General features: G+C 38.0%; 1 protein-coding gene and 1 pseudogene across 1 annotated transcript; one reads left to right on the top strand and one right to left on the bottom strand.

Moving 5' to 3' along the window:
* Positions 1-3,472: 3,472 nt before the first annotated feature.
* On the top strand, positions 3,473-6,745 carry LOC127839951 (uncharacterized). Its single transcript, XM_052368343.1, has 4 exons — positions 3,473-3,503; positions 4,046-4,644; positions 4,934-5,119; positions 6,518-6,745. Exons 1-4 carry the CDS (start codon positions 3,473-3,475, stop codon positions 6,743-6,745), a joined length of 1,044 nt encoding a protein of 347 aa, XP_052224303.1.
* Positions 6,746-10,969: 4,224 nt separating this feature from the next.
* Positions 10,970-27,318, bottom strand: part of LOC127839949 (spectrin alpha chain-like) — a 33,154-nt pseudogene continuing 16,805 nt past the window's right edge.

The raw sequence follows: 27,318 nt of genomic DNA, 5'->3' as shown, positions 1-27,318 counted from the left end.
CGTTCTGCAGTGCAGACAGGCAGTGGTAATCGTTCCTAGCAAAGTGAGTTACAGTCCTTAGCGTAGCTAAGCTAGCTAAGCACATACTGATTTGCAAAACATGCTCTGTAAATTTAGTCGGCCGCTAACGCGACCAACTAAAAATGGCATTTGTGGATCGTGACGTTAAATCGGTGGTAAATCGCCTAGGCTGTCCGGTTAACGCATTGTTGATACACTCGCTGCTCCACTAGACAACTTGGGCTTAAACTGTACTTGGTTTATTATTACAATTGTTAACCGAGAGGAGTAATACTATAATAAACAAACTTGACAATATTGAAATATTTTAAATTTGATTTACAAATGTAATTTAATTGTTCAAGTAGGACCGAGACTTGTTTTATATATGTTTTGTATATATGTTTATTATATACTAGTTATATATTATTGAAAGTTACGCGTTAATTAAACTATGTTTTCAGATCAAGTTCATTTTTTCTTGAATTTGGTTGCAGATTTCCTGCAGAAACATCCTTATTTAATTCAATAATACAGAACATGCTTTACTATTTCAATAAAGCAGGACATTCTTAATAATTTTAATAGTGCACAATCATTCTGAATTATTTCAATAAAGCAGAACATTCTTAATTATGTCCATAGTTCAAAATTATTCTTTAGTATTTCAATTACGCAGAAACATTCTTAATTATTTCATTCTTAATTATTTCAAAAGTGCACAAACATTCTTAATTATTTCAATAACGCAGAAACATTCTTAATTGAATAAATAGAACAGAAATATTCTAAAATATTTAAATAATTCATAAACATTCTAAATTAGTTCAATAGTGCTGAAACATTCTTAATTATTTCCACAATGCAGAAACATTCTTATTTGTTTCAAAAGTGCAGAGACATTCTTATTTTTTTTCAATAACGCAGAAATATTCTTAATTATGCCCCCGAATGAGGGCATATAGTGATCGCACTGTCCGTCTGTCCGTCACACTTTTGCGTTCAGGTTTCGAAAAATGCTCATATCTTGTATTTCACTTCAGATATAACCTTCATATTTGGTATGCATGTGTATATGGACAAGGCCTTTCCATACGCACAACAATTTTGACCCCTTTGACCTTGACCTTGAACTTAGGGTCCGCGTATAGGTTTCGAAATCTGCGTTTAGGTTTCGAAAAAGCGTTTTTTGGGGGCATATGTCTTCCGATGGGGACATCTCTTGTTATTTCCATAGTGTAGAAACATTCTTAATTATTTCAATGGTACAGAAACATTCTTAATTATTTCAATAGTGCAGAAACATTCTTAATTATTTCAATAAAATTCATAAACATTCTTAATTATTTCAATAATGCAGAAACGTTCAACTTGAACCAATTCTTGAATTAATTTAATTTAAACCTATTTATTTAAGCTCGATTGCATCGAAAGCCTAAGGCTTATATAAACGCTCTCGAGTCCGTTTCCTGGGCCTAGAACCAGTACTTGGTGTCTTTGGGGGAGATGTAAAGAACGCTCCCACAGTGGGGATCGAACCCGTGACCTCCCGGTCGCTATGCGGACACCATATCCATTACACCACGGCGACCTTGAATTCATTTCAGGGCGGACCATGGCTTCTCGGGACAGGGTAGCAAAACATTTTTGAAACAACTACAATTTTATACTGTTAAATGTAATATTATCAAATTTGTGGTTTTAGTTAAATTTGTTTTCTGCAATATTGTACAGTAAAATCCAGTGAGTAAACGGAAAAAAGGACAACTAAACAACCAATACACCCTGGCAAGTATGTATCTGTTGCAAATAGGCTCTGTACTTGTGGTTCTAAATATCACAGGTTCAATCTAATCAACAAGCTTTGAGTTTGTCAAGTGTTCAGTCTATGTTTGGTGGTATCCATGTATGTTATTGCTGTCTGTCAAGGTATTGTCGCTGGACGGTTGGGGTATTCGGGGACTCATTATTCTTGAGATCTTGGAGGCGATCGAGAAGGAAGCAGGTCAGCCGATAAAAGATATGTTTGACTGGATCGGCGAAACAAGCACTGGAGGGATAATTGCTTTGAGTATTGCCACGGGTAAGAGAAGACTAGCAACAAGATTTGAGTTTTTCTCACAGAAAGCTACGTAACAATCATAAACATTCAAACTCAGTTATTGGTAAAAGCGGAGACTCGAGTTCGAATTCTCTTGCACGAACCTTATTGTCATTGCACGTGCAACAAATTTTGATGATATAAATTATAATATAAATATTTGTTATCAGTTATCTTTGTCATACTGGAACGTTGCTCTAATTTCCAATGTATAAGAACTCGAACTTACTGTTTATCTACGGATCAAAAACGATACTGCAACTATTTCTTAAGAGATATGCATAACTTGTTTGATTTGTTTGTTACTAATAGGCAAGCCAATCTCTCACATTAAAGAGATGTACATGCGACTTAAGGATAAAGTATACAACGGGTCAAGGCCGTACGATTCTGCACCGTTAGAAACCTTTTTGAAACAGGAGTTTGGGGAAGCAACTGTAATGTCGGATATTAGGTACCCAAGGTACGTACTAACGCGTATTTTAGTAATTAAACACGTAAGCAGACGAAATCCATACGTTTAGTATCTGATTTTAAAAGCATAATCAAATTGTAAGTGATATCACATATAAACTAGACTCAACGTTATAAAGCATATGTTATTAAATTCAAATCATTTAAATACATATTGTTTAATATGTGAAAAATGACTGTTGTGTACTTTGGAAAACAATACTATGCTCAATGCACGCAGGAACCCATTTTATTTACAACTTCGATGTACGCTCTCATCAAATCACATACAAGAAATTAAAACAATAATGGTGCATCGTTGATAATTAACACCGTATGATTTACGTTTCGAAATAGGGAATCGTTTTACAATTTTAAACAGCAGTTGCACTTTTCCAACGCAGTGGAAAACGAATGAATGTAAATTAAACAGTCCAAATTAATAAGTATTGACACTACATATTGAGCTATAGATAAACGCTAAAAGTATGACTAGTTACTATTTACAAAATATAAACTGTTGTTTTGTAGTATCACATTACCTCGTTTAATTGAACAAACACAGTTACACATGTTTAAGTTATGTATTAAGAACAAAAGTGTTGATTGAGTCAAATGTCCTTCTTGCAGGGTCCTGGTAACAAGCGTAGAAGGGGATCACGATCCGTTGAAACTTCACATGTTTCGTTCCTACATGATCATACACGAAGATATAGAGGATGGATGTGAACAAATCGCAGAACCACAAAGTGATCCCCATAAATTAACTTATTTTATTTATATTCAGGAAACAGGAAAATCCTTGTGTTTAACATAAACAAAAAAGGTCGCTGACATTGTTTGCCTTTAGTTTCGCTCTCTGTCATTTTCTCTGTCATTTTCATTAGCATGTTGCATACAACTAAACTTAAAATAGACATGCAACTGATCAATTGGAAATACTCTCTTTGTTGGTTGTATATAACGAACGCCAATGAAATGTTTTTTTATGACCCGCATAAAAGATTAGAAAATTTAAGATCAAAATACAAGACTAACATCTTATTGAGGACGCTCATTACTGAATTAACTTAAGTATTTTGACGAACATACCAATGCTGTCGTCTTTGTTGTTGAAGTTAACAGTATTATTTAACCGTTTAAATATATATATTTATTAACAAATTTGCCCATTTTATTAAAATGAATATGGGCCGTGCTCTGTGAAAAGGGGGGTTTAATGCATGTGCGTAAAGTGTCTTCCAAGATATGCCTGTGCAGTCCGCACAGGCTAATCAGTGACGACACTTTCCGCTTTTATTATCTTTTTCGTTTCAAGAAAGTCTCAGCTTGACAAATATCTAGTTTAGGCGGAAAGCGTCGTCCCTGATTAGTCTGTGCGGACTGCACAGGCTAATCTGGGATGCCACTATACGCGCATGCATTTAACCGCTTTTTCACAGAGCGTAGCTAATATAAATAAGCTACACTAAGAAATTTTGTTTTATCCAGACCATAACATCTGGGAGTATGCCCGCTGCACGTCTGCTGCTCCGTCCTACTTTCATCCGTACAAGCAGTTCCTGGATGGAGGCTTGATGTCCAACAATCCAACCCTGGACATTCTCACAGATATCCATCAGTTTATCAAACCATTGCCGCAAATGCAAAATGCTGAAAGGAATGATTCACCATTGCCAAAAATGCAAAATGCTGAAAGGAATGATTCACCATTTCCGCAAATGCAAAATACTGAAAATAATGATTCACCATTGCCGCAAAATGCTGAAAGGAATGATTCACCATTGCCGAAAATGCAAAATTCTGAAAGGAATTATTCATCATTGCCGCAAATGCAAAATGCTGATAATAACGATTCACCATTGCCGCAAATGCGAAATGCAGAAAGGAATGATTCACCATTATCGAAAATGCTAAACGGTGGCAAGAATGATCCACCATTGCCGCACGTCCAAAAAGCTGACAAAAATTATCAGCCATTGCCGAAAATGCATAACGGTTACAAGAATTATCCACCATTGCCGCAAATGCAAAATGGCGACAAGGAGGATAGTAAAGTTGACGAGGCTGACGATGCCAAAAGTCAAATGGTGATTATTTTGCGCACACAACAACTATTTTTAGTATATACATTTACACATGGTTTTACATAGATGGGTCCAAGAAGGTACCCCAAATCTTTTTCAATCAAATGGAGGAGCAGAAAGTGACTGTTAACGCAGCACAGTTAACTTTAATATACTTGCAAACATGTATTGCTACAAAATTGCATGATTTTCGTGTAGTGGTTGTGTATAACTAAACCGATGCAAGTACATTTGCTTGAAACACGTCTGCATGCTTTGCATTTTATTTTATTTTCACGTTTTTTATTTTCAGTTTGTAGAAGTTCCAGTCCGCTATCTGGACGTGGTTGTTTCTGTCGGTTGCGGATATTCTAACTACGTAAAACAATCAACACCAGACCCACACTGGCCAGACTTGTCGGATATAATACGCCATCCACAAGAGAAGTATAGATTGCTCACTGAGACAAAAAGGTTTTTCAAAAGCCTCCTAGAACAGGTATGTTTTAGAATCAGTGCCCGTTCTTAAAAAACGTCTATAGGTACTATATTGCACTCGCACATCGTCCTTCCGACGTCCTATTCGCGTTCTAACAGCGTCGCTGCAGCGTTCTAATGAAGAAACAAAACACTGTAACAGCGCATGCGCGTCGCGCTCACAGTGCGTTCTTGTTGCGAGCACGTTCCTTTCGGTGTTGAGACGTTTTAATAATCTGCATATTTACTAAACCACATCAATGCTTCATCATATGCTAGTTAAAAACGATGCGTCAACATCATGACAAAACAGCGAGCCTAGGCATTGAAAAAAGGGGCCACTAGGCATCCACCAGCGTCATATATTTCATGCCTACAGCCGTTAGAGAATAATATTTGTTTTTAGTAATTGTTTTTGTTTTTCTTTGCCTTTAAACCTTTAAAAGTTATTAAAACTATAATCTTCATTTTTGTTGGAGAACGCAAATGCTGGCCTGTCTGAAAACCCAACTGACGAAAGTACTCTTCAGCGAGTGAAGCCCCTCCCTACAAAGTAAATGCACACGCGTAGCCGCGGATATGTCTTTGAACTTGTTAACAATGATCTTTGCGACATAGCGTTCAATGTGATGACACGGAAACCTCACAGCGTTGTCATGCAAGTGCTGGCGGCTGCAAAGCACTCACAGCGGCGTTTTGCTCCTTGATATGGACGACATTCGAGCGCCATGTGAACGCCGCCCCGGTGTGATCAGTGTGTGCGTGCAATAAATAACACGTGAAAGATACCACCACAACGATTACAATACTTAAATATTCACAGATGTTGGTGCTAAGCATTAACATGAATCCTTGTTAACAATGTATAATAATTTTAAAATGACCTCCGATTTTCTTTATAAGAAGGGTCTTAAAAATATGTCTTCCATTATTCTTCAAATTTCGAAAAAAATGCCGACAATGATTGACATGTCACCAGAACCGTTATCGTATAGCATTATGTTTCGGCAATATACATGTATTTGGTATTTGTTCAACTGATCTGACTTTAAGCCTTAAAGTTGGCAGCAGCGTAGAATATTGGGCAGTGGATTATAATCAAATGGTTACTTGTAAATGAATATAAATTGATTGTAATACACAAAGAAAACATGTTATTGAAATACTGAAAAACTTAACAGACCTACAGAAGCATGATTTAGTGGAAACGTTTTTAACTCATCAATATTTTTTTTATTTATTTGTGGTTCTATTTATGTAAACTTCGCTATAATGATAATTTTAGCGGTATTCTATAATTCGGGTATATTGCATTTCAAGACTATATACGTTTCACGTTTATCAAATGTTATGAGCAACATAGGTGTTGAAATACATACATATATAAAACTTATCGATCCTCTGTTTGTGAAATGTTCAGGTGTCCATATCTTACGGCCAACCGACGTATCGTGCCAGAGATTTTTGCAAATTGATGAATGTGCCGTTCTACCGGTTCTCTCCGCTCCTCTCGGAAAATGTGCCTCTTGACTGTGTGGATGAAAAGAGGATCGAGAGAATGCTTCAGGACACGCATTCCTACATCGAGGACCCGAAGAATCAGCAGAGGATTAAAGAACTCGCAGCCCGCTTGAAAAGATTCCCATAAGCATCGTTCTGGGAAAACTGGGCTTAATGCATGTGCGTAAAATGTAATTCTAGATTAGCCTGTGCAATCCGCACAGGCTAATCTGGGACCACACTTTCCATTTGTATGGTATGTTTGGTTGAAAGGAAGTCTCATGTCGTCAGCAAAACGTATTATGTATTTGTCTTCGTCACACAAACTGTTTAACTCTGGAATTAAACTGTGACAGTATTTTCATTCAGAAACATCACCTTTTCATGTATACAGATTCCAATTGTTTTGGTCATAAATGTGTTCCAACCCATTTCTCAACTCTATATACATCAGAACATTGTCTGAGGTATACACATTAAAAGATTTTTTTTCTTAATCTAAATCCATAAAACATGATTTTTATCATCCAGCGGAGCGGTCGACATTAAGAGTACATTTTTTAATCTTATCAATAAACTACGAAATGTGTTTAACAGAATATGAACTTAAAAAAAAATAAAAATAAAGCAATAACACAGGACTTACTATTATCTTTCTGTCAGTGCAACAAAAAATCGTTACCCAACTGCCCAATAAATAAAGCTCCAAGTGCATCTTTAAATTGTTCGTTTGACAACAATGGGACCCTGTGACAGTTATGAAAACCAACCGCCTCATGCAGTCATATGTAGCAAGTTGTAACGTGAAAATTGGACCATGTTGCGTGGCCGCTTTTGACCCCAGGAGCATAATTTGACAAGGTTTTCGGAGAACCACGATATATTATAACATACGAAATATTAAAGGCCTCGTGTATACAGGCGAAATTATAATTGTATGAGATTTGAAATATCTATGTTACAAAACATTTTACTAACTTAAGAGAAGTAGTGCTAACATTGGGGTAAGTTTGAATGAAAACGAACGATTTTTAAGCTTTTTTGTTCATTTCTTTGAGTGAGAATGATACCATCAGCTGCAACCCTCCAACAAGATGTGCCAATAGGACACAGATGCCATCTCATTTCACATACTTAAATAATCAACCTTGAACTAAGTCATCCAGGTAGGCTCACACACCAACAAATCAGGTCAATATCTGCTTGTGTTAAGCAAAAAATTTAAGAAAACTGTTATTGTAGAGAAAATTTCCAAGGCTCATACCTTTGCCAAAAATCAATGGACCGGAACCAAACTCGACTGCAGTTCACAGGTTGGACTATTGTGTGTTTTATTTCATGTTGTTATGATCCTATCAACATACAATACAACTATGTTGCAAATTAAATTTGCAGTCAATTTCTTTTTAAATTCACAGCGCGTTATTTGAAGATAAGGTATGTGAATGTAAATATTTTATCTTGAAATGCCCGAACAAGTTGGTACATTAAGACTTTGGTTTCCAAAGGGATGCATCTGACACATTAAACCAGTTGTAGTGTTGAATAAACACCATTGACAAGAAAGTCATTTTCAGACAAAAGTTTATTAAGATCTTTCAACTTGTTCTTAATTGTTTACATGATATTTAAACATAAAAACCAATACAAGAAATATTATGTTTGTTTACCATAATTTGTTTGCTCACAGAAAATGTCTATTAATTATAAATTAAAATAGCTAATTGATTTGATATTTCTTTTTCTAGTTTTTCATGAGAAATACATCTTTCAGGTGTATATATATTTACTAGTATAAAAAGTGAAGTAATAAAATGAATATAAGAAATTCTCCTTGTTTTCACTTAATAAAGCAAATACATTGAAGCCACTGGGGGCTGACGAGGTCAAAGCGTAGTCCGTTTCGCTACGACGTCGGGTATATGTTTTACTACGAAAACATGTTGTAAATACACTACTTAATCAGGCGAGTTTCATATTTTCTGGTGTTTATGGATTAGAGAACGGAACATCCAGTAGTGGTAGGTACTTATTTTCAATAACAAACTAATAACAAATGCGCGTAGTTGCAACCTTTAAGTTTATTTTGAGCTAAAATCGAAATATTTTGATTTGAAGCAATGCATAAGGTGGTTATTCTGTTAAAATAGCCAATTACGGTAACTTAAATTAAATAAAACTACATTTTACTTTGATTCAGTGTACATTACACATTTTAAAGTACAAAACAGGTTACGAACATATATTTTAATTATGCAAATTCTTTGTTTCGAAGGAAATTACAAGTCGCTTTATGTAAAGGTTTCGCACAGAGTATGTATTGGTTGCGCAACGAAGTACAAATATAATGTATAGGTTGCTCAACGAAGTTTCTGTATCCATTTCTGGACATATCACATGCAGTTTTCAGTTACTGCAGACTGCCATTTCCCAGTGCCAAAGATGCCGTGCTTCACTGTGCGCATGAACATCCAAACGAAAAGGTTGAACCCGGTGAAAGCCTGCAGAGTCCCGGCAGAGCCCCGGTATACCGTCACTACGCCGGCACTCAACGGGGTTATACCGGCATCAGACCCCGGCAGAGCTGCGGCAACGCCCCGGTTTAACCGGGGAAAACCGGGGCTCCGCCGGGAAAGTATTCAAATGTTTAATACCTCCGGGATGTACCAGGCGTTACCGGGAAGGACCGGCAATAACCGGCTTGGCACTGGAAACAACCGGGACTGCACCGGGAACAACCGGGACGGTACCGTCAGAGCACCGGTTTACTTATGTAACGTAGCTATAAAGGGACTCTGCCGGCATTCACCGGGGCTCCACCGGGGCGTTGCCGTAGCTCTGCCGGGGTGGTTTTGGGTCCCGGTGGAGCTAAGGTGCCGTCCCGGTTGTTCCCGGTACAGTCCCGGTTGTTCCAGGTGCCACGCAGGTCGTTGCCGGTCCTACCCGGTGACTCCCGGTTCATCCCGGAGTTATTAAACATTTTAATACTTTCCCGGTGGAGGTTGTCCCCGGTCGTCCACGGTTCATCCCGGTGGAGCACGGTTTATCCCGGTAGGGTCCCGGTTCATCCCGGTAAATGCCTGATCACGCACTGGGGTTCCGCCGGCATCATATTGAGACTGGGCCTTAACAGCATTGTAATAGAGGTAAATTTACCGGCCGTCATGTACGCAGTTAACAATAACCTGTGACAGAAACCCACTGCCACAACTTTACAACAATATATTGATTATGCAATTGCGGATTTGTGCCTTTGGGGTCCTACTTTCCACACCTTACGGCTGTTACAGGTGTGGATTTTACAGGTACAATCATGTATACGAACATGAAATTCACCTCAAAATTAGTTGACGATAACCGATTTTCAAGAAAATCGCTTTGATATATACAATGTAAAAATCAAAATCCGTATGAGATAAATAATGATCGAAGTTGGAACATGGGATTTACTTTGACATAAGCAGAGTTTCGAGATAAGCGAGTTGGGAATAACGAGCATCGAATGTCATTTGATAAAGAGTACCGTATGCTGAAAACCTATCGTCGGTCGCTATCAAAATGAGCGTATAAGTGATTGTCACAAGGTGAAAATGCGTCATTTTTATTGAGACCGACGACATTAGGTTCTCTCAATTGTCATCTTTTATATGGATTTTCGATTTTAATCGTTTCCTTTGGCCTAGTCGTGAATGTAATTATATCATAATAATGTGCATTACCATGTCGACTGTGCGCTTCGGATCATGCTGTGCCGTTGTTACTACCTCTGTCTCAAAGGAAACATCCAGCCACTCCATGACTCTGTATTAATTTTTTTTTCTTTATTTTGCCTTTGAGAGATAACCAATACGTCTTCTGTGAGAAACGCATGCACGCTAAAGCGTTGTCGTAGCGAGGCATATACGTATGCTGTCAGAGACATGATCATGCCTTATAATAATATGTAGCCTTTATTTCTGATAACTGGGTCACCCTACACATTTCTAAACACACCAGTGGCTTAACAATACATAGATCAATATGGAAATTGTAAAATTGTGTCAATTAAACACAGTTGTAAACCTTAATTGCATTTTTTTAAAGTGAAACTTGACTTCGGTTTGATAAATCAGCGGTCTATTTCATGTTTAACCGCATAAACCAGACACATCTTGGATTATAATTTAATGTAACAGACCTATGAAATGACATTGTGCTTAAATTCAGAGTTTTGTTATTACAGAATCATAATCTTACATGTTTTAAACACAATTTTCGACTAATCCGTTCTCGATGTCATGTGTATTTAAACAATGTTTTCGTAGTAAAACATATACTCGACGTCGTAGCGAAACGGACTACGCTTTGACCTCGTCAGCCCCCAGTGGAAGCTGGAAGAGAAAAATACAAATAAATTGAATTAGTTCATAAATTTATGCCAATACACCATATGCTACTAGTTACAGCATTTGCTACACTTACAAAAAGCAATGGTTACATACCACAAAACAGAGTATAAACATTTAATCGTGAATACAATGAGAATACAATGCCTAAACCTATTACAAAGTCATTTTTGTGACACAATGTTTGCTAGTTCACAAACATATTTGCAGTAAAATCTGCGTAGTCGTACGCGTCTGGTATGGTGCGTCCGGTGCGGTCTATGAAAGGTTTCATACGCTGTATACAGTAGTCTGCCTGCTCCCTGGTCAGGTTCTGAAAAAGACATACATCGGAGTGTGAGGTGGAATATCAGAACTAGGTGAAATAGACATACTCCGGAATATGAGGTGGAATAAAAGAACTAAGTATTGTCTCTTTAACCCTTTATCACTCAGATATGCATTTTACGCATTCGTAGTCCCTACGATTTTTTTTTTAAATATAATTATTTTATTCATACAAGATTAAAGTTTTATAGGAGTTACTCGGAGCTGGTCTAGTTTTATGCTGGTTGCATATAGCAACTTTCACTTTGCTTCTCAGCAGGAATGGGTAAAGAACAGGCACCTGGGCAGCAATAAAACAATTCTAAACCCATGCTATATCATTGTTTTGAAATGTTATTCAATTATTAAGTACATGGTCTTTTATGGCTCTTTGACATTGAATAACAGAATAATCATAACAGTCATAATTAATTGTGTATTATTTTTTACATTAAGACTAACATTTAACGTAGGAATGTTTATAGTTCTGTGGCCAGAAATGAGCCATCAGCATAATACGATAAAGAAGTAACAAGACTATTGCCAAGCAATATATGTCCCCTACCGGCTCCACCATTGTCAGAAATTCCACCATTGTCGGATTTTTATTTTTTTGTTGCCATAGCAACCAGAATTTTTGACGTAGGAACAAAATGAAATGACGTGCATAATGTCCATATTGCCATCTATCCATGTTTCAAGTTTCATGAAAAAATATGAAGAACTTTTTAATTTATCGCAGGATCCAGAAAAACACCATTTTCAGCAGTATTTCTAGTCTATTTGTTGCCATAGCAACCAGAATTTTTGATGTAGGAACAAAATGAAATGACGTGCATAATGGCCATATTGCCATCTATCCATTTTTAAGTTTCATGAAAAAATATTAATTACTTTTTAAGTTATCGCAGGATCCAGAAAAGTGTGACAGACAGACAGACTCACAGACAGACAAACAGGCATACAGAGTGCAAACCATAAGTCTCCTCCGGTGAAACAGGTAGGGGACACATAAAAGAAGTTGTAAGGTGTGACATGGTGGATACTCACGGCATAGAGCTCCTGGGAGGTGATGTACAGCTTGTCTCCAGACGTGAGGGCCCTGAACGCCTGCTCAACCTCCGAGCTCGACTGCACGTTCTCTGTCTCACGGCTGATCATGAACGCCATGTACTCCTGGAGAGACACGTGGCCATCCCTGCAACGGTAAAAAAAACACCAGTATAGATGAGTGATGAGAGAGGAATGATGAAGGGTGAAATAAGGCAGGAGGAGTGTTAAAATAGAACTGCGTTGAAATAGACTATGGTAAAATATGTAGGATTCCAGATGCAATAGATGAAAAAGATACAGCATTTACTGTCAGCATTTTTAGTTTTTTTTTGTCCAATTTTGTGTACAAGAAGCAGAAAGAACGAACCACTTCCAAAGTGTTGCTTTTTTATTATAAATAATAAATATTAAAAACGCAAAAATTGACGAAATAGTGAAAATACCAAAATGTTGTCATGCTCACCTGTTGGGATCCACCATGTCCAGTAGGGCCTGGAACTCGGGGTCAACTTGACCTCCTCCACAACGGGCAGGTCGTTTCCAAGGGCACGCAGACAGGACTTGAACTCCTGATGGTCCAGCTAGCCAGACTTGTCCTTGTCAAAATGCCTGCAACAACAAACACTCAGTCAGTAAACGTTCAGAATACAACCATGTAAGGAAATTATAAGGTACAAACCTCCCTTAATAAGGTTTAAATAAGTCAGCCAATGTGGGAAATTAAATATGCTTTACCTAGTGATGTGTTGATAACCAGGCAATGTTTGTTTAAAGGTAATATATTCTAAACAACAATCCTGTTTAGGCAGAAAGTATCGTCCCTGAATAGCATGTGAGGAATACAAAGGCTAACCTGGAACGACACTTGACACACATGCATTGAGCCCTGATTTTACACAGCCTGGCTCATCTAAACATGAACTTACTTGAACATCATGGAGAACTCTCTAAGGGCGTCCTCAGACACTCCACTGCGGTTGCGCGCCTGGATCTGCTGGTCAAGGTTGTGCTGCATGCGCATACCCAGCTGGTCTAGCTGGTCCCACTGTTGGGCTAGACCCACTGTGCTGTGTTCGGTGTACCTGGGAACCAGAAAACAAGGGGCATAATTAGTATGGGAATGGCAAACTGCCATGAATTATATTTCCTTGCTGAAAGCTCTCTATATGCTCTCTCTCTCTCTCTCTCTCTATATATATATATATATCCATGTCCATAGAAGCAAAACGTCAATTATCTTTGGCATATACAATCAAGATAAAATCATCTTATTTCAACAAAAATTAAAAAGTAACTGATAAATTAATTTCATCAAGAACAACAATCCAATATGCAACTGCTTTCAAAGGCATCAAGAAAAAAACTCAGTTACAATTACTTCATTACACATGCAATGGAAAACTAACATACACAAAAAGCATTAATTATTTATGCGTGACGTAACAGTTTTTGTTTGATTTGTATATGTGGTTTATATGGGCTGTGCTCTGTGAAAATGGGGTATAATGCATGTGCGTAAAGTGCTAAGAGATTTTCTTTAAACGACATATATCATAGAAGAGGAAAGTGTTGTCCCTGATTAGCCTGTGCAGAGGCTAATCTGGGATAGTACTTTACGCACAAGCATTAAACACCCTATTCTCTTCAGCTGACCCTTCTGGGAGCGTACCTCCACCGCCTTTTTCTGAAGGACACACACAGCAAATGTTGCACATTTTTACAAAGGGAGTCTTATCAGGGAAAAATTGGGCTTAATGCATGTGCATAAAGTGTTGTCCCAGATTGGACTGTGCACTCTGTGCAGGCTAATCAGGGTTTCAGTCTTAACTGGAATTTGTTTAGAAGATACTTTTTAAAAAGAAAAGTTGGGACTGCACAGGCTAATCTGGGATGACACTTTACAAAATGCATTAAGCCCAGTTTTCCCAGAGCAAAGGTCACTTACTAAACAGCTCAGTAGGCAGCTTGAAACTTGAGAGATGCTTAACTCACATATCTGACACCAACACAACGTCCATTAACCAGAGTGAAAGTCATATACGCACTGTTACATAAGTAAAACTTGAAACAATACTGTCAAAAAGAATGTCTGACATTGATTTGCTCTGTCTGTGACAAGTACCACAGAGAGTCCAGCACACCAAGGGATTTCGCACCTTAAGCCTATAGGCGAAAATAACAGGACCAGAACCAGATAATCAGTTTGGTTTTCAGTTATTTTGGTTCAATTATGGTTCAGTTCTGAGGGAGTAAATTGTATCTTGATTGGAGGAGTTGCTTACCTTGGTAGCCTCTAGCTGATCTTCCAGTGTACCAGAACCTTCCATCATGGCCGACCTGTACACACACATCATCATGCAAATGCTTTGGTAGAGAATTGTCTTCGATACTCTTCATCTTATTAACAATAAACCAAGAAACATCCCCAAACATACGGAAAATAAGTAAAATGCATAATATCAAATTATATTATTAAATGGACTTATCTCCTCTTATTTTCTATGACTGAAAAAGTTGTACCTTTGATAAATTATTTAAAGATCAAATACCAATAGAATTTTCAGATTATATTAGTACGTGGTAGTAACAACAACGTTAATCATAAATCAAGTCCTGTCAGAAGACACAACTACACAACTCGGCCAGGCACTAGAGGTTTAGTATCTAACGGTGGAGCATTCCTGCACACGCTATCTTAAGTGAGCAGCCTCTGCTGAGGTGGGCTGGCAGGGTTGAAATCCTAATAATAGACCAGGTCAGCCTCAAAAAGCGATTGCAGAATGTACAGGTCAGGCACTACAGCAGCGAAGGGTTGACTCAAGAAGAAATTTCTAACTTATTGACCAGCCCTTCTGCGCTACATGACAAAGAGTAATCGTGAGTTGGTAATTATGTCAGCAAGTTCCTACTTGCTGTTCAGTCACTAGTATTTGGATCACAAGAAATTACTGTCTGGTATCCATGGGAGACGAGGTTGCTATGGTAACTAAATTGGGGACACGCCATGCATCATACTGGCAAAGAACACATGCTGAACTTATGGATGAGAACAGTCTCCGGGAACACATGAATATCATTGCTAATCTTGAACTGCAACAACACCTATCAGCAGTCAGAATCTTCAGCTTACAACAAACATTTTGTCACATGCCTACAGAAAGCTAACTTGAACTTAGCCCTTTACCCCTTAGATACGCATTTTGACAGATATGAAGTCATTTAGAAATTTACATTAGATTAAATACCTTTCTTACAAAATTCATGTTTTAAAGGCTTCATGTCAAACCCTTAGTTACTGATGAGCAGCAAACAACATAAAACCTGCACAGACTGCGACTTAATCGCAGGTTGTTCTGGTTTTATGCTGTTTGCAAAAGCCATTTTAACTTTGCTTCTTATGGGGGAATGGGTTTAATCAGCAACCATGTGTAAGATTGACGTGTTTTGTATTGATCAACTAAAGGTCAGGATGCAAGTTCATGCTGAAAACTTAGCAAAAATGGAATATTAACCCTCCGTCTAACAGCCACATCCTATAAATAGGAAGGAAACATTGTTAGCAAATGTCTGTAAAAGACACAGCACTCAGATAGTGCAAATTGAACGCAAACTCTATACAAGGTGGCCCTATATTTATGTAGAAATGTATTTCAAATCAATCCTCTTGTTATCTCGTCAAGTCTTAACATCAAAGTATAAAAAGAATTGGAAATACCCTAGTATATTACGATCTGTATACAGTGTAAATTCTGATAGTCTTTATTTACAACAAACATTAGAAGTATACATCAGATAAAAACATGTGCAGTTCTAAAAATAAAGATTGAATTAAAGTGTGCAAATAACCTCAATAATGCATGTGAACTTTTATCCGATGAGTTATAAGCCGATGAAATAAGACCCTCATTACAGAAACAGACCAGTTTTCCAAAATTATTTCACTCGCCCTGCCGGTTGGCTTGTCAGCTCACAAATGAGCCTTGATCTGAAATAACTGGGATTAATAAATGAGCCGACAGAATGGCCCCAGATTAGTTTTTCCACAGCGAGGCTAATATTAAGACTCCAGTAGTAAGAAGCCGTCAGTGCATACCTGGTGTCCGTGAGCCAGCCATGGAAGGCGTTGGCAGCCTGTGCAAACTGCTTCCTCAGCTGATCATTCTCCTCCTGCCTCTGTTTCTCATTCTGCAGGTCCACATCACGCTCTTGTAACAACACAAAAACATTCATTGGTTGCTGAACATAGCAAACATCACAACCATATTTACTGACTTGAATCCGATGAAACAATAAAGTGAATGAATGTTTTCTCTGGAAGCTTAGACATGACCCATGTATATGCAACACTTAACACTGTGTATCTCTAAATCCCTTAATTATAAGAGTATAAATAATCCTATATCTCACACTGCCCTTTGTGCAAGTCAACACTTTACATGTCTCTCACTGCCCTTATCATTCAAAGTACCATACTCCCATATCCCACACTGCTCTTATTGCTAGAGGGAGTACCTTGATGATTTTCTGGAGGTTGTTCCACGTGTCCTGTAGTGCGTCCATGGTGAACCAGGTGTACGAGTTGGGGCCCACGTTGAAGCTCTTGATCTCCTTGTCAAGGGCCGCCAGCTGGTTGAAGCCTCCAGAGACGCCTTGAGCTGCTCGTTGTTCTCACGCAGATGCTGGGGGGAGGAAGGGAATAATACAATTAGTGCATGAATTATACAAACAACAAAGCTGTTTTTCCAAAACAGCAGTGCGTTTTAAGGCCATATAATCGGACCAAATTATCACAATATCGTAAACCAACGCCCAATTAACAACCAAGCGATCTCCCTGCCAATACTTACCCTGATTTCCTCTACCGAGTTATATCTCACTGGGTAAGTCAAGTCCTCCTCAGCGTTCTCAAACCAGGAGTTGAAGGCCGAGGCCTTTTTAGCAAAAGCCAGGTAGAGGTCCTCAATCTGGCGGTACTGGTCCTGTAACCGTAGCAACGTCTGCTTCCTCTGGTCAGAGTCGTCCAACAGTTTTTTTCCATCTGGATAGAAGTTGTACATAAAATAAATGTAAGTAAACCTTACCAATTTTTTTCATGCATTTCATGTACATATTCAATATGAATATGAAAGTTAAAAACAGCTAATTATTTATGTACATTAAAGAACCTTTTTCCAAAATATGACATAATATCAATCAATCATGTGTTATTCTTTTGGTCTTATATCTAATTGTGCAACAATTTCTACACATTTCTGCAAACTCTTCACATAAATATTCATTAATCATTATACAAGTAATTTCTTTTGCTTTACACCTAACTATGCAACAATTATATCTTTAATGCATACACCTTTAATAAATATTCATTTAAAATAACATAATATTCTCTTTTATGCTAATATTAAACTGGTATAACATTTTCTACCAGTCCCACTGACTGATTCCCACAGCTGGTTACCTGCTCATGACATCGTCGTATCTCTTCTTAATGGACGCGGTCTTACCTGCTCATGACATCGTCGTATCTCTTCTTAATGGATGCAGTCTTACCTGCTCATGACATCCTCGTATCTCTTCTTAATGGACGCAGTCTTACCTGCTCATGACATTGTCGTATCTCTTCTTAATGGACGCAATCTTACCTGCTCATGACATAGTCATATCTCTTCTTGATGGACGCAGTCTTACCTGCTCATGACATCCTCGTATCTCTTCTTAATGGACGCAGTCTTACCTGCTCATGACATCGTCGTATCTCTTCTCAATGGACACAGTCTTACCTGCTCATGACAACGTCGTATCTCTTCTTAATGGACGCAGTCTTACCTGCTCATGAAATCGTCGTATCTCTTCTTAATGGACGCGGTCTTACCTGCTCGTGACATCATCGTATCTCTTCTTAATGGACACAGTCTTACCTGCTTATGACATCATCGTATCTCTTCTAAATGGACACAGTCTTACCTGCTCATGGCATTGTCGTATCTCTTCTTTATGGACGCAGTCTTACCTGCTCATGACATTGTCGTATCTCTTCTTAATGGACGCAGTCTTACCTGCTCATGACATTGTCGTATCTCTTCTTTATGGACGCAGTCTTACCTGCTCATGACATCGTCGTATCTCTTCTTAATGGACGCAGTCTTACCTGCTCATGACATCGTCGTATCTCTTCTTAATGGACCCAGTCTTACCTGCTCATGACATCGTCGTATCTCTTCTTAATGGACGCAGTCTTACCTGCTCATGACATCCTCGTATCTCTTCTTAATGGACGCAGTCTTACCTGCTCATGACATCGTCGTATCTCTTCTTAATGGACGCAGTCTTACCTGCTCATGACATCGTTTTATTTCTTCTTAATGGACGCAGTCTTACCTGCTCATGACATCCTCGTATCTCTTCTTAATGGACGCAGTCTTACCTGCTCATGACATCGTCATATCTCTTCTGAATGGACGCAGTCTTACCTGCTCATGACATCGTCATATCTCTTCTTAATGGACGCGGTCTTACCTGCTCATGACATCCTCGTATCTCTTCTTAATGGACGCAGTCTTACCTGCTCAAGACATCGTCATATCTCTTTCTAATGGACGCAGCCTTACCTGCTCATGACATCGTCATATCTCTTCTTAATGGACGCAGTCTTACCTGCTCATGATATCGTCGTATCTCTTCTTAATGGACGCAGTCTTACCTGCTCATGACATCTTCGTATAACTTCTCAATGGACGCAGTCTTACCTGCTCATGACATCGTCATTTCCTTCTTAATGGATGCAGTCTTACCTGCTCATTACATCGTCGTATCTCTTCCTAATGGACGCAGTCTTACCTGCTCATGATATCCTCGTATCTCTTCTAAATGGACGCAGTCTTACCTGCTCATGACTTCGTCATATCTCTTCTTAATGGACGCAGTCTTACCTGCTCATGACATCGTCGTATCTCTTCTTAATGGACGCAGTCTTAGCATGATTGGAAGCAATAAGCTGGTCCTTCAAGATTGTTATGGTCTGTATGCCCTCCTTCTCGCAAGCTTGAAGGCCGGCATCGAAAGTGTCCCGAATAGCACAATTTTAATACAGAGATAAACAAGTAAGGAAATTCAGGGATTTAGGAACCATGTTCTGGGAACACTGGGTTTTATGCATGTGCCCTAAAAGTCATCCCAGATTAGCCGGGGAAGTCTTCACATGCTAATCTGGGACCACACTTTTTATTTAGAAGAAACATCCTTAGAACGAAAATTCCCTGAACGCGGAAAGTGTTGTCCCTGATTAGAATAAGCGGACTATGCAAATGCATCAAGCTCAGGTTTCCCAGAACAAAACTCACATAAATTTGCCCAGTTGCTTAAAACTTCAACAGCCAATAAAGCTGACAATCTCGTTATGTTTGTCTGGATTTCTTACACTATTTAATAGTATATCCACCATATAATGTCAGTCCGTAAACATACTCAATTTTTCCTGGGAAAGCTGATTTATGAGTACTTAATTCACAAACTTATGCCCTTAATGATGATTGTCCTACTTGAATAAGAGATATAGCAATAATGGCCACAAAAATACATCATTATTCGCCCAATTGGTGCAAAAGGTACCATGTGCCTCCTAATTTAAATGTCACATGGTACCTTTTTGCACCAAAGGGGCGATATACAACTTACACATGCAACAAAATAACATTAAGAATTCTTTACTTATTTAAATAAAAACTTGCAGTTAAAAATGTTTAACCTCAAATTTTTATAAATAATTCAAACTTTAAACAGCTGTTAGCTGATTGGCCAATAGAAGTTGTGAGCATCTGTCTCCAAAATGTCTGACCTGCAGTTATAGTAATTAGATAAATATTCGTACCATCAAGAATGATATGGAGTTAAAAACAAGAAGCATGCAGAGAAAACTTATACAACGCATTAGAGATAATTGAGATCAAACAGAACTTAAATAAGAAGACAAAGTTGAATACTTAATATTTCTTATGAACTATCTACAAACAAAATAACAGCTTTTTGACAGGGCATAAAGGTATGAATACAGGATATTATATAAGGTATGATGACATGAAGTATATACATGGGAAAATCATTTAAAAGGTGATACTTTGGGATGATACAAATATAAATATATAAATTAACAGAAGCAGTGTTTAAATAGTGTTGTATTTCATGTAGGAAAAAAGTGTTTTGCCAGTAATATGTTGATATTGCTCAAGGTGGGATATTGAGGCTGGGGGTGAAAGCTACCTTCTTCACCATAAGGTACCCAGTCAGTGAAGCCGCTTGTCTCATCTACAATACATGCATTCACACAGCCAGACTACAGCAAACGTTTTACCATGCTTAACCCAAGCTTTTTCATATTAAACCTTTACCACTTATACATGTATACATATTTTTACGCATTTGTAGTCCTTTACAAAGTTATATTTAATTAAATATATATTTCATATTAATTCATTTCCAACCCTTAGTTACTGATGAGCTGCAAACAGCATAAAACCTGAACAGACTGCGAATAGCTTGCAGGCTGTTCTGGTTTTATGCTGGTTGCAAAAGCCGTTTTCGCTTTGTTTCTTATGTGGAAAAGGGTTTATACCTCATCACGAATATTTTTATCTTAAAATTAGTGTAATGTAAGATTTGACCGTACTCAATGGCTACACATTTCATTGAATGACAAATTGGAGGACTTTATTTTGGTTTGATGACTTCATCTAGATAAAATGACATCCCATGAGTAAACAAATGATTTCTAAACATGTTTTGGTATGTATAAACAGATTCTATGAATAAGTAAAAGACTTTTAGTTGAGTAGTTAATAACACTAATATATATTAGCCACTATATGTGATTTATTTTTTCACAAGTTAGCTGTTAGTACTGACCACAATTAGATAAAGCACAATGTAGCAAAACCTGCTGTTACACCATTCACCAATATAAAACATACAGCTAAGTTAAAGTCTACAACATCTGATTACAACAAGAAACCGTGTGATGCTCCCCAAAGGTTTTTTTGGTAACAAAAGTGCACTATATATTCAGATAAAAGGAAACGTCTTGAGGGCACAGTAGTTGGGGGACAAGATTTTTTTATAGAAAGTTCAAAGGGCCATAATTCTGTGAAAAATCATCCGACTAGAAACCGCTGATAGTATGCACATCTCCTGTTGGCAGTGAAGCTTCCCATAAAGTTTCATTGTATTCCGGTCATTAGTTGCTGAGAAATAGCCCGGACAGGAATTGCACTATATGTACAGTTAATGGAAAATTTCAAAGGGCCATAACTCTGTGAAAATTCATCCGACCAGAACCCGCTGATAATATGCACATCTACTCTTGGTAGTGAAGCTTCCCATAAAGTTTCATCGAATTCCGGTCATTAGTTGCTGAGAAATAGCCCGGACAAGAATTGCACTATATGTACAGTTAATGGAAAATTTCAAAGGGCCATAACTCTGTGAAAATTCATCCGACCAGAACCCGCTGATAATATGCACATCTCCTCTTGGTAGTAAAGCTTTCCATAAAGTTTCATTGAATTCCGGTCATTAGTTGCTGAGAAATTGCCCGGACAAGAATTGCACTATATGTACAGTTAATGGAAAATTTCAAAGGGCCATAACTCTGTGAAAAATCATCCGACCAGACCCCGCTGATAAAATGCACATCTCCTCTTTGTAGTGAAGCTTCCCATTAAGTTTCATTGAATTCCGGCCAAAAGTTGCTGAGAAATAGACCGGACAAATATTGTGCACGGACGGACACACGGACGGACAGACGAAGCGGCGACTATATGCTCCCGCCAAAAATAAATTTTGGGGGAGCATAAAAACCATTAACAACAAATGAAAAAACATTAAAAACAAATGAAAAACAAGATATGTGTTTGTCAGAAACACTATGTCCCCTTCTGCGCCGCTTTGAAGCTATATATTTGTTGTTAATAAAAGTTGCTATCTTCAATATTGCAAAGGTTATGGCAAAATGTTAAAGTTGGAGCAAACAAACAAACACACAAACCAACCAACCAATACAGGGCAAAAACAATATGTTGCCCACTATAGTGGTGGGGGACATAATAAACCTTAGCTTTAAATTTGTGTAACAAACAATTCTTGAACATCAGCTAAAAGAGGAAATAATCCCAACCCAACACAATTGTGGCATTTTAGAGACCATGACAAGAATTTGGTCCACTTCCAGAGACGAACGTACCCTGAGAAAACCTCCCCATAAAATATGAGACTCACTCTGTGGAAACTGGGCTTAATGCATGTGGGTGAAGTGTCCTCCAAGATTTGCCCGGTTTTCCCAGAATGCGGCTCATATGAGCCTTGTTCTGGTAAAACTGGACATAATGCATGTGCGTAACGTGTCGTCCCAGATTAGCCTTTGCAGTCCGCACACGCTTATCAGGGACGACACTTTCCGACTAAATTTGATTTTTGCTAAGAAGATACTTCACTTAAACGAAAAATGTCATAAAAGCGGAAAGTGTCGTCCCTAATTAGTCTGTGCGGACTGCACAGGCTAATCTGGGACTACACTTTACGAACATGCATTATGCCCAGTTTTCTCAGAACACGACTCATATAATCACAATCAAGCCCAAGTTGCCCATAACCAACATCCCTCATACCTGTTTAGTGAGCAGTGTCTGCCCAGAGGACAGATCTCGCCCGTACTCGTCAGACCGGACCTGCGCCTCCTTGTCAGCAATCCAGCTCTCCACGACGTCAGTCTTCCAGATGAACTGCAAGAAGGCGGAGTTATCAATGAGCCCTGCCTTCCGGAGAGCAGCTGCCTCTTCAAGGACAGATAACTTGTCTTGCATGCCCTTGATACGCTGGGCGATGCTCTCACGGTTGTGGTTGCCCTGGAAAGAGTAATAAATATAAATAATATATTAAATATATTATATACATAGAAATGTATATATAATATATATATATATATATATCAATAACTTGTATATAACTCTTCATCTATCTTCAAGTATGCTGAAACACTATCATAGCCTATCTTAAAGGTCCATAGGAGGGTATTTTTTTAAAGTATGGTTGCCTAGCACATAGGTCTCGATTGTAGAAACGTTCACTAAATTGATAACAGTACAGTAATGCATCAAAAATTCTCATTGATATATACAATATCTATGGGACTTCAAATGCGTCAAAGTGCGTATCTGAGATTGAAAGGGTTGCCATGACAATCCGTGCCAGCTGGTTTACCTCGTGCATGAGCTTCTCTCCCTCCTTCTGCACCTCCTTACAGCGGTCCCTGTGCACGTGGAAGTCAGTCTCAAATACTTCATGCTTCTTCAGCAGGCCCTGGACTGTAGCCATGGTGTCCCCGAGGTCTCCACCAGACAACAGCCTCTGTTTCTCTGCTATCCACGCCTCCTCATCATCTACATTGGCTGAGAACTGCTGGTACGCGTGAGACTCCTCCAGCATCTGGCCTCTGTTCTCGGCCATGTTCTTGAGTTCTTCCCAGCTCTGGGCCAGCTGCTCCAGCCTGTTCTGTATGTCAGCCGTGTTAATGTCTGACTCACTGATCAGCATGGCCCCTGTCTCCTGCACTGCCTGAAACAGCATACCAGACTTTCGAGGAGCATGTTTGCTGAATTGAACAATTCAGTTGTGTTCTGGGAAAACCTTGCCAAATGCATGTGCATCAAGTGTTGTCCCAGATTTGCTGGTGCAGTCTGTGCAGGCTAATCAGTGACCACAATTTCCGCTTCAATAGATTTTTTTGTTTAAAGGAAGTCTCTTAAACTTAAATTCAGTCTAGGCGGAAAATGATGTCCCTGATTAACGTGTGGGGACTGCACTGCCTAATCTGGGAAGACACCCAATTGATTTAGCATTTACAAGACTTGACTATTAAGATCTAGAGAAGTGGTCTTCAGTGACTTGTTTGCTTTATATTTTACAGCCTGTTCCATTGGATTAGGAAAAATATTGTGATAAACAAACATATTGGGAACATTTATCAATATGGTTATAAATAACAGTTTTTAAATTGTCTATAAGTGCATGTATAACGTCATTTATCAATTTGCATTTAAAGTGTCTACATATTATATTTCTGTATAATACATTCAATCAACCATTAACTGAGTTAATTGAAAAAGTTTGGCTTCTGGTGGGAAAATTTTGGTATAAAGGATTTTTGGGACAAAAGTCTGCTTTTTGCCATTGGGAAACATCCTGTAAGAGGTGTTGATTTAGGGCAAACAAATAGCACTGGTCATGGAAAATAATTCAGAGCATTTAAACTTGTTATTAGCTATAGTGATTGTTAAGAATATTTTTTTCTCTGATTATATTGTTTTTATAGAAATGCATTTAATAACAATGATAAACACAGGCTGATAGGAGACCATATCATCAAAACAACATTTCTTATAATAAGTCATATAAGGACATGCAGACAGAAGACTGAATATTGACAAAATATAAATGATTTTATAGTCATTTAGCTACATTCTGCCATTACCACTACACTATACCTAAGGTGGGCTGCATTCTACAATATTGGCTTCACTCCACCAGCAAGACAGGCTACACTCTACCTGTATGGCAGGCTACACTCTACTATTACGGCTACATTCTACCTGTATGGCTACACTGAACAGCAGGCTACACTCTACTATTACGGTTACACTCTACCTATATGGCTACACTATACCTGTGTGGCAGGCTCGTGACTGGCAAGCTCAGCCTCCAGACGTCGGTGTTTCTTACGAAGGTTTTGCACACCTGTCAGATCCTTCCCATAATCCTCAGAACCAACCAGCAGCTTCTTCTCTCTGTAGCACAAACACAGCCCAGTGATAAACTCAACAGTAATGGGACGTGGACATGTCTTGTAAAACATCATAAGCTGGGCTGTTAATCTTGGAACCACCTCTAGGGAGGACAATACCATATCCATCTAAAATTGTTCATTAATAAACAATTCGTAAAACTAGCTGAATATAGAAGAAATAAAACCCAGATAGGGCATATTTATATTATAATTCAATAAGCAGCAGCATGCCAAAATGGGTCTTATGCCATATGCGTATAGCATAGTTAAAGACCATCCTGCGTATCGTGCTGTCTGCTCGGGATTTACGCTGTCTGCTATGAAGTCAGGCAAAGTTTAGTGGTCTCGTTAGCAGACCAGACGGTGTGGGCGTTTATGGAATAAGACTTATTTATGTTCATAATATCAGGAACAAAGAGATTAGACATTATTTTGTAAACATAAAACATCGCAAGTTAGATTTTATACACGAAAGGTCCTATGAAAGTAATCTGTGTCTTAAGTCTGATTTTTTTTGGTAAACACAGCATGCTTATCATGTCACAATTGGCAATACTAGTTCACATTTTCTACAAGTTCAATTTTTTTTATAAGAGAAGTAGGACATATTCTGCAATCAAATACAAACAAGATTTCTTGAGTAAAAGTAAGTAACTTAACACAATCTTGTCACAGGTGGAGATCAAAGTACAAATACCATTGAAGAACAGAGAATAATGACTTGAAGAGTTAATTTAAATATCACATCATACTATTCACAGCATTTGAAAGTGACATACTCATACTAAATAATTGGGCTGTGCTCTGTGAAAAGGGGGTTTAATGCATGTGCGTAAAATGTTGTCCCAGATTAGTCTGTGCAGTCCACACAGGCTAATCAGGGACGACACTTTCCGCGTAAACTGTATTTTTGCTAAGAAGAGAATTTCTTCAAACAAAAAATATCACTAAAGCAGACCGCACAGGCTAATCTGGAACGACACTTAACGCACATGCATTAAACCCCTTTTCTCAGAGAGCGGCTCAATTGTACTATATATACCATAGGACATGACAGTATTGTCATTGAGATCAGATTTGTATGAGGCTATAGAAAGACACCAAAGACAGACTGGACAGAGAAATAAGTTCACAGGCCTACTCACCCAGATACTAGCAGGGCATCTAAACTAAGAGTGGCAAAATGTACTCAAATAATACAATAAGATTTTATATAACAAACCACGCATTGTGTATATATAAACAAATCAACTAACTAATTCGCATTTTGTATATATAAACAAATCACCTAACTAATTCTATTCCAACATGCTACAAGTACTTCTTTACTTTTCTAGAGATAAAGAACACAAGTAAATATTTAAAATACTGAAAAAAACTGATGTTGTGATTCTGAAGATAATACAGTACAATGTTTCTCATGTCCCTATTGCAGACACATGTCCCATGTTTATCAACAACTTCAATATCTAGATTGTACATGCTTCAATCTCTAGATTGTCCACACTTCAATCTCTAGATTGTACATACTTAAATCTCTGGATAATACAAACTTTAATCTCTAGATTGCACATACTTCAATCTCTAGATAGCATATACTTTAATTTCCATAGTGTACATATTTTAATCTCTTGAGTTTACATACTTCAATCTCTAAATTGAAGACACTCAAATCTCTAGATTTTACATACATAAATCTGCAGATAGTTCACCATTAAATTTCTAGACTGTAAAAACTTAAATCTCTTGATTGTGCATTATGAAGTCTCTAGTAGACAGTTTTTTTTCTGATCTCTGTAAATCGGCCTTGGTCTCCTCATTTTGTGAAAAAATCAATTGCTTTTTTTTTAAATTGTTAAAAATGAGTTGGAAACTGTTCAAAATTAGGGAACAATGAGTCGCAATTTTTTTCAAATTTTGAACATTTTAATGGCAAACTTCTTTATATTGAGAAAACTTGAGTCTGAAACTTCTTTAGTATGTGAACAAACATCCATTCTCTAAGAAGCCTTGTACGTGCTTGATCCACGCCTCCTCATCATCAATGTCTCTCAGGAACTGGTGCATGGTGTTTGCCTCATTGAGACGAGTCTTTCTCGTGATGGCAAGCTCCTTGATCCTTTAATGAAGAAATAAAATACATATGAA

This window comes from Dreissena polymorpha, chromosome 7 (genome assembly GCF_020536995.1).
Source record: "Dreissena polymorpha isolate Duluth1 chromosome 7, UMN_Dpol_1.0, whole genome shotgun sequence".
NCBI classification, from domain to species: Eukaryota; Metazoa; Mollusca; class Bivalvia; order Myida; family Dreissenidae; genus Dreissena; species Dreissena polymorpha.
This window is presented reverse-complemented; position numbering and strand designations above follow the sequence as displayed.

Bases quoted from the DNA above. Each gene is read 5' to 3' on its own strand.
- LOC127839951 (XM_052368343.1), top strand. From the start codon at position 3,473: ATGCAACTGATCAATTGGAAATACTCTCTTT. The intron at 4,645-4,933 runs GTGATTATTTTG...TTTTATTTTCAG, and splicing joins ACGATGCCAAAAGTCAAATG to TTTGTAGAAGTTCCAGTCCG. The intron at 5,120-6,517 runs GTATGTTTTAGA...TGAAATGTTCAG, and splicing joins TCAAAAGCCTCCTAGAACAG to GTGTCCATATCTTACGGCCA.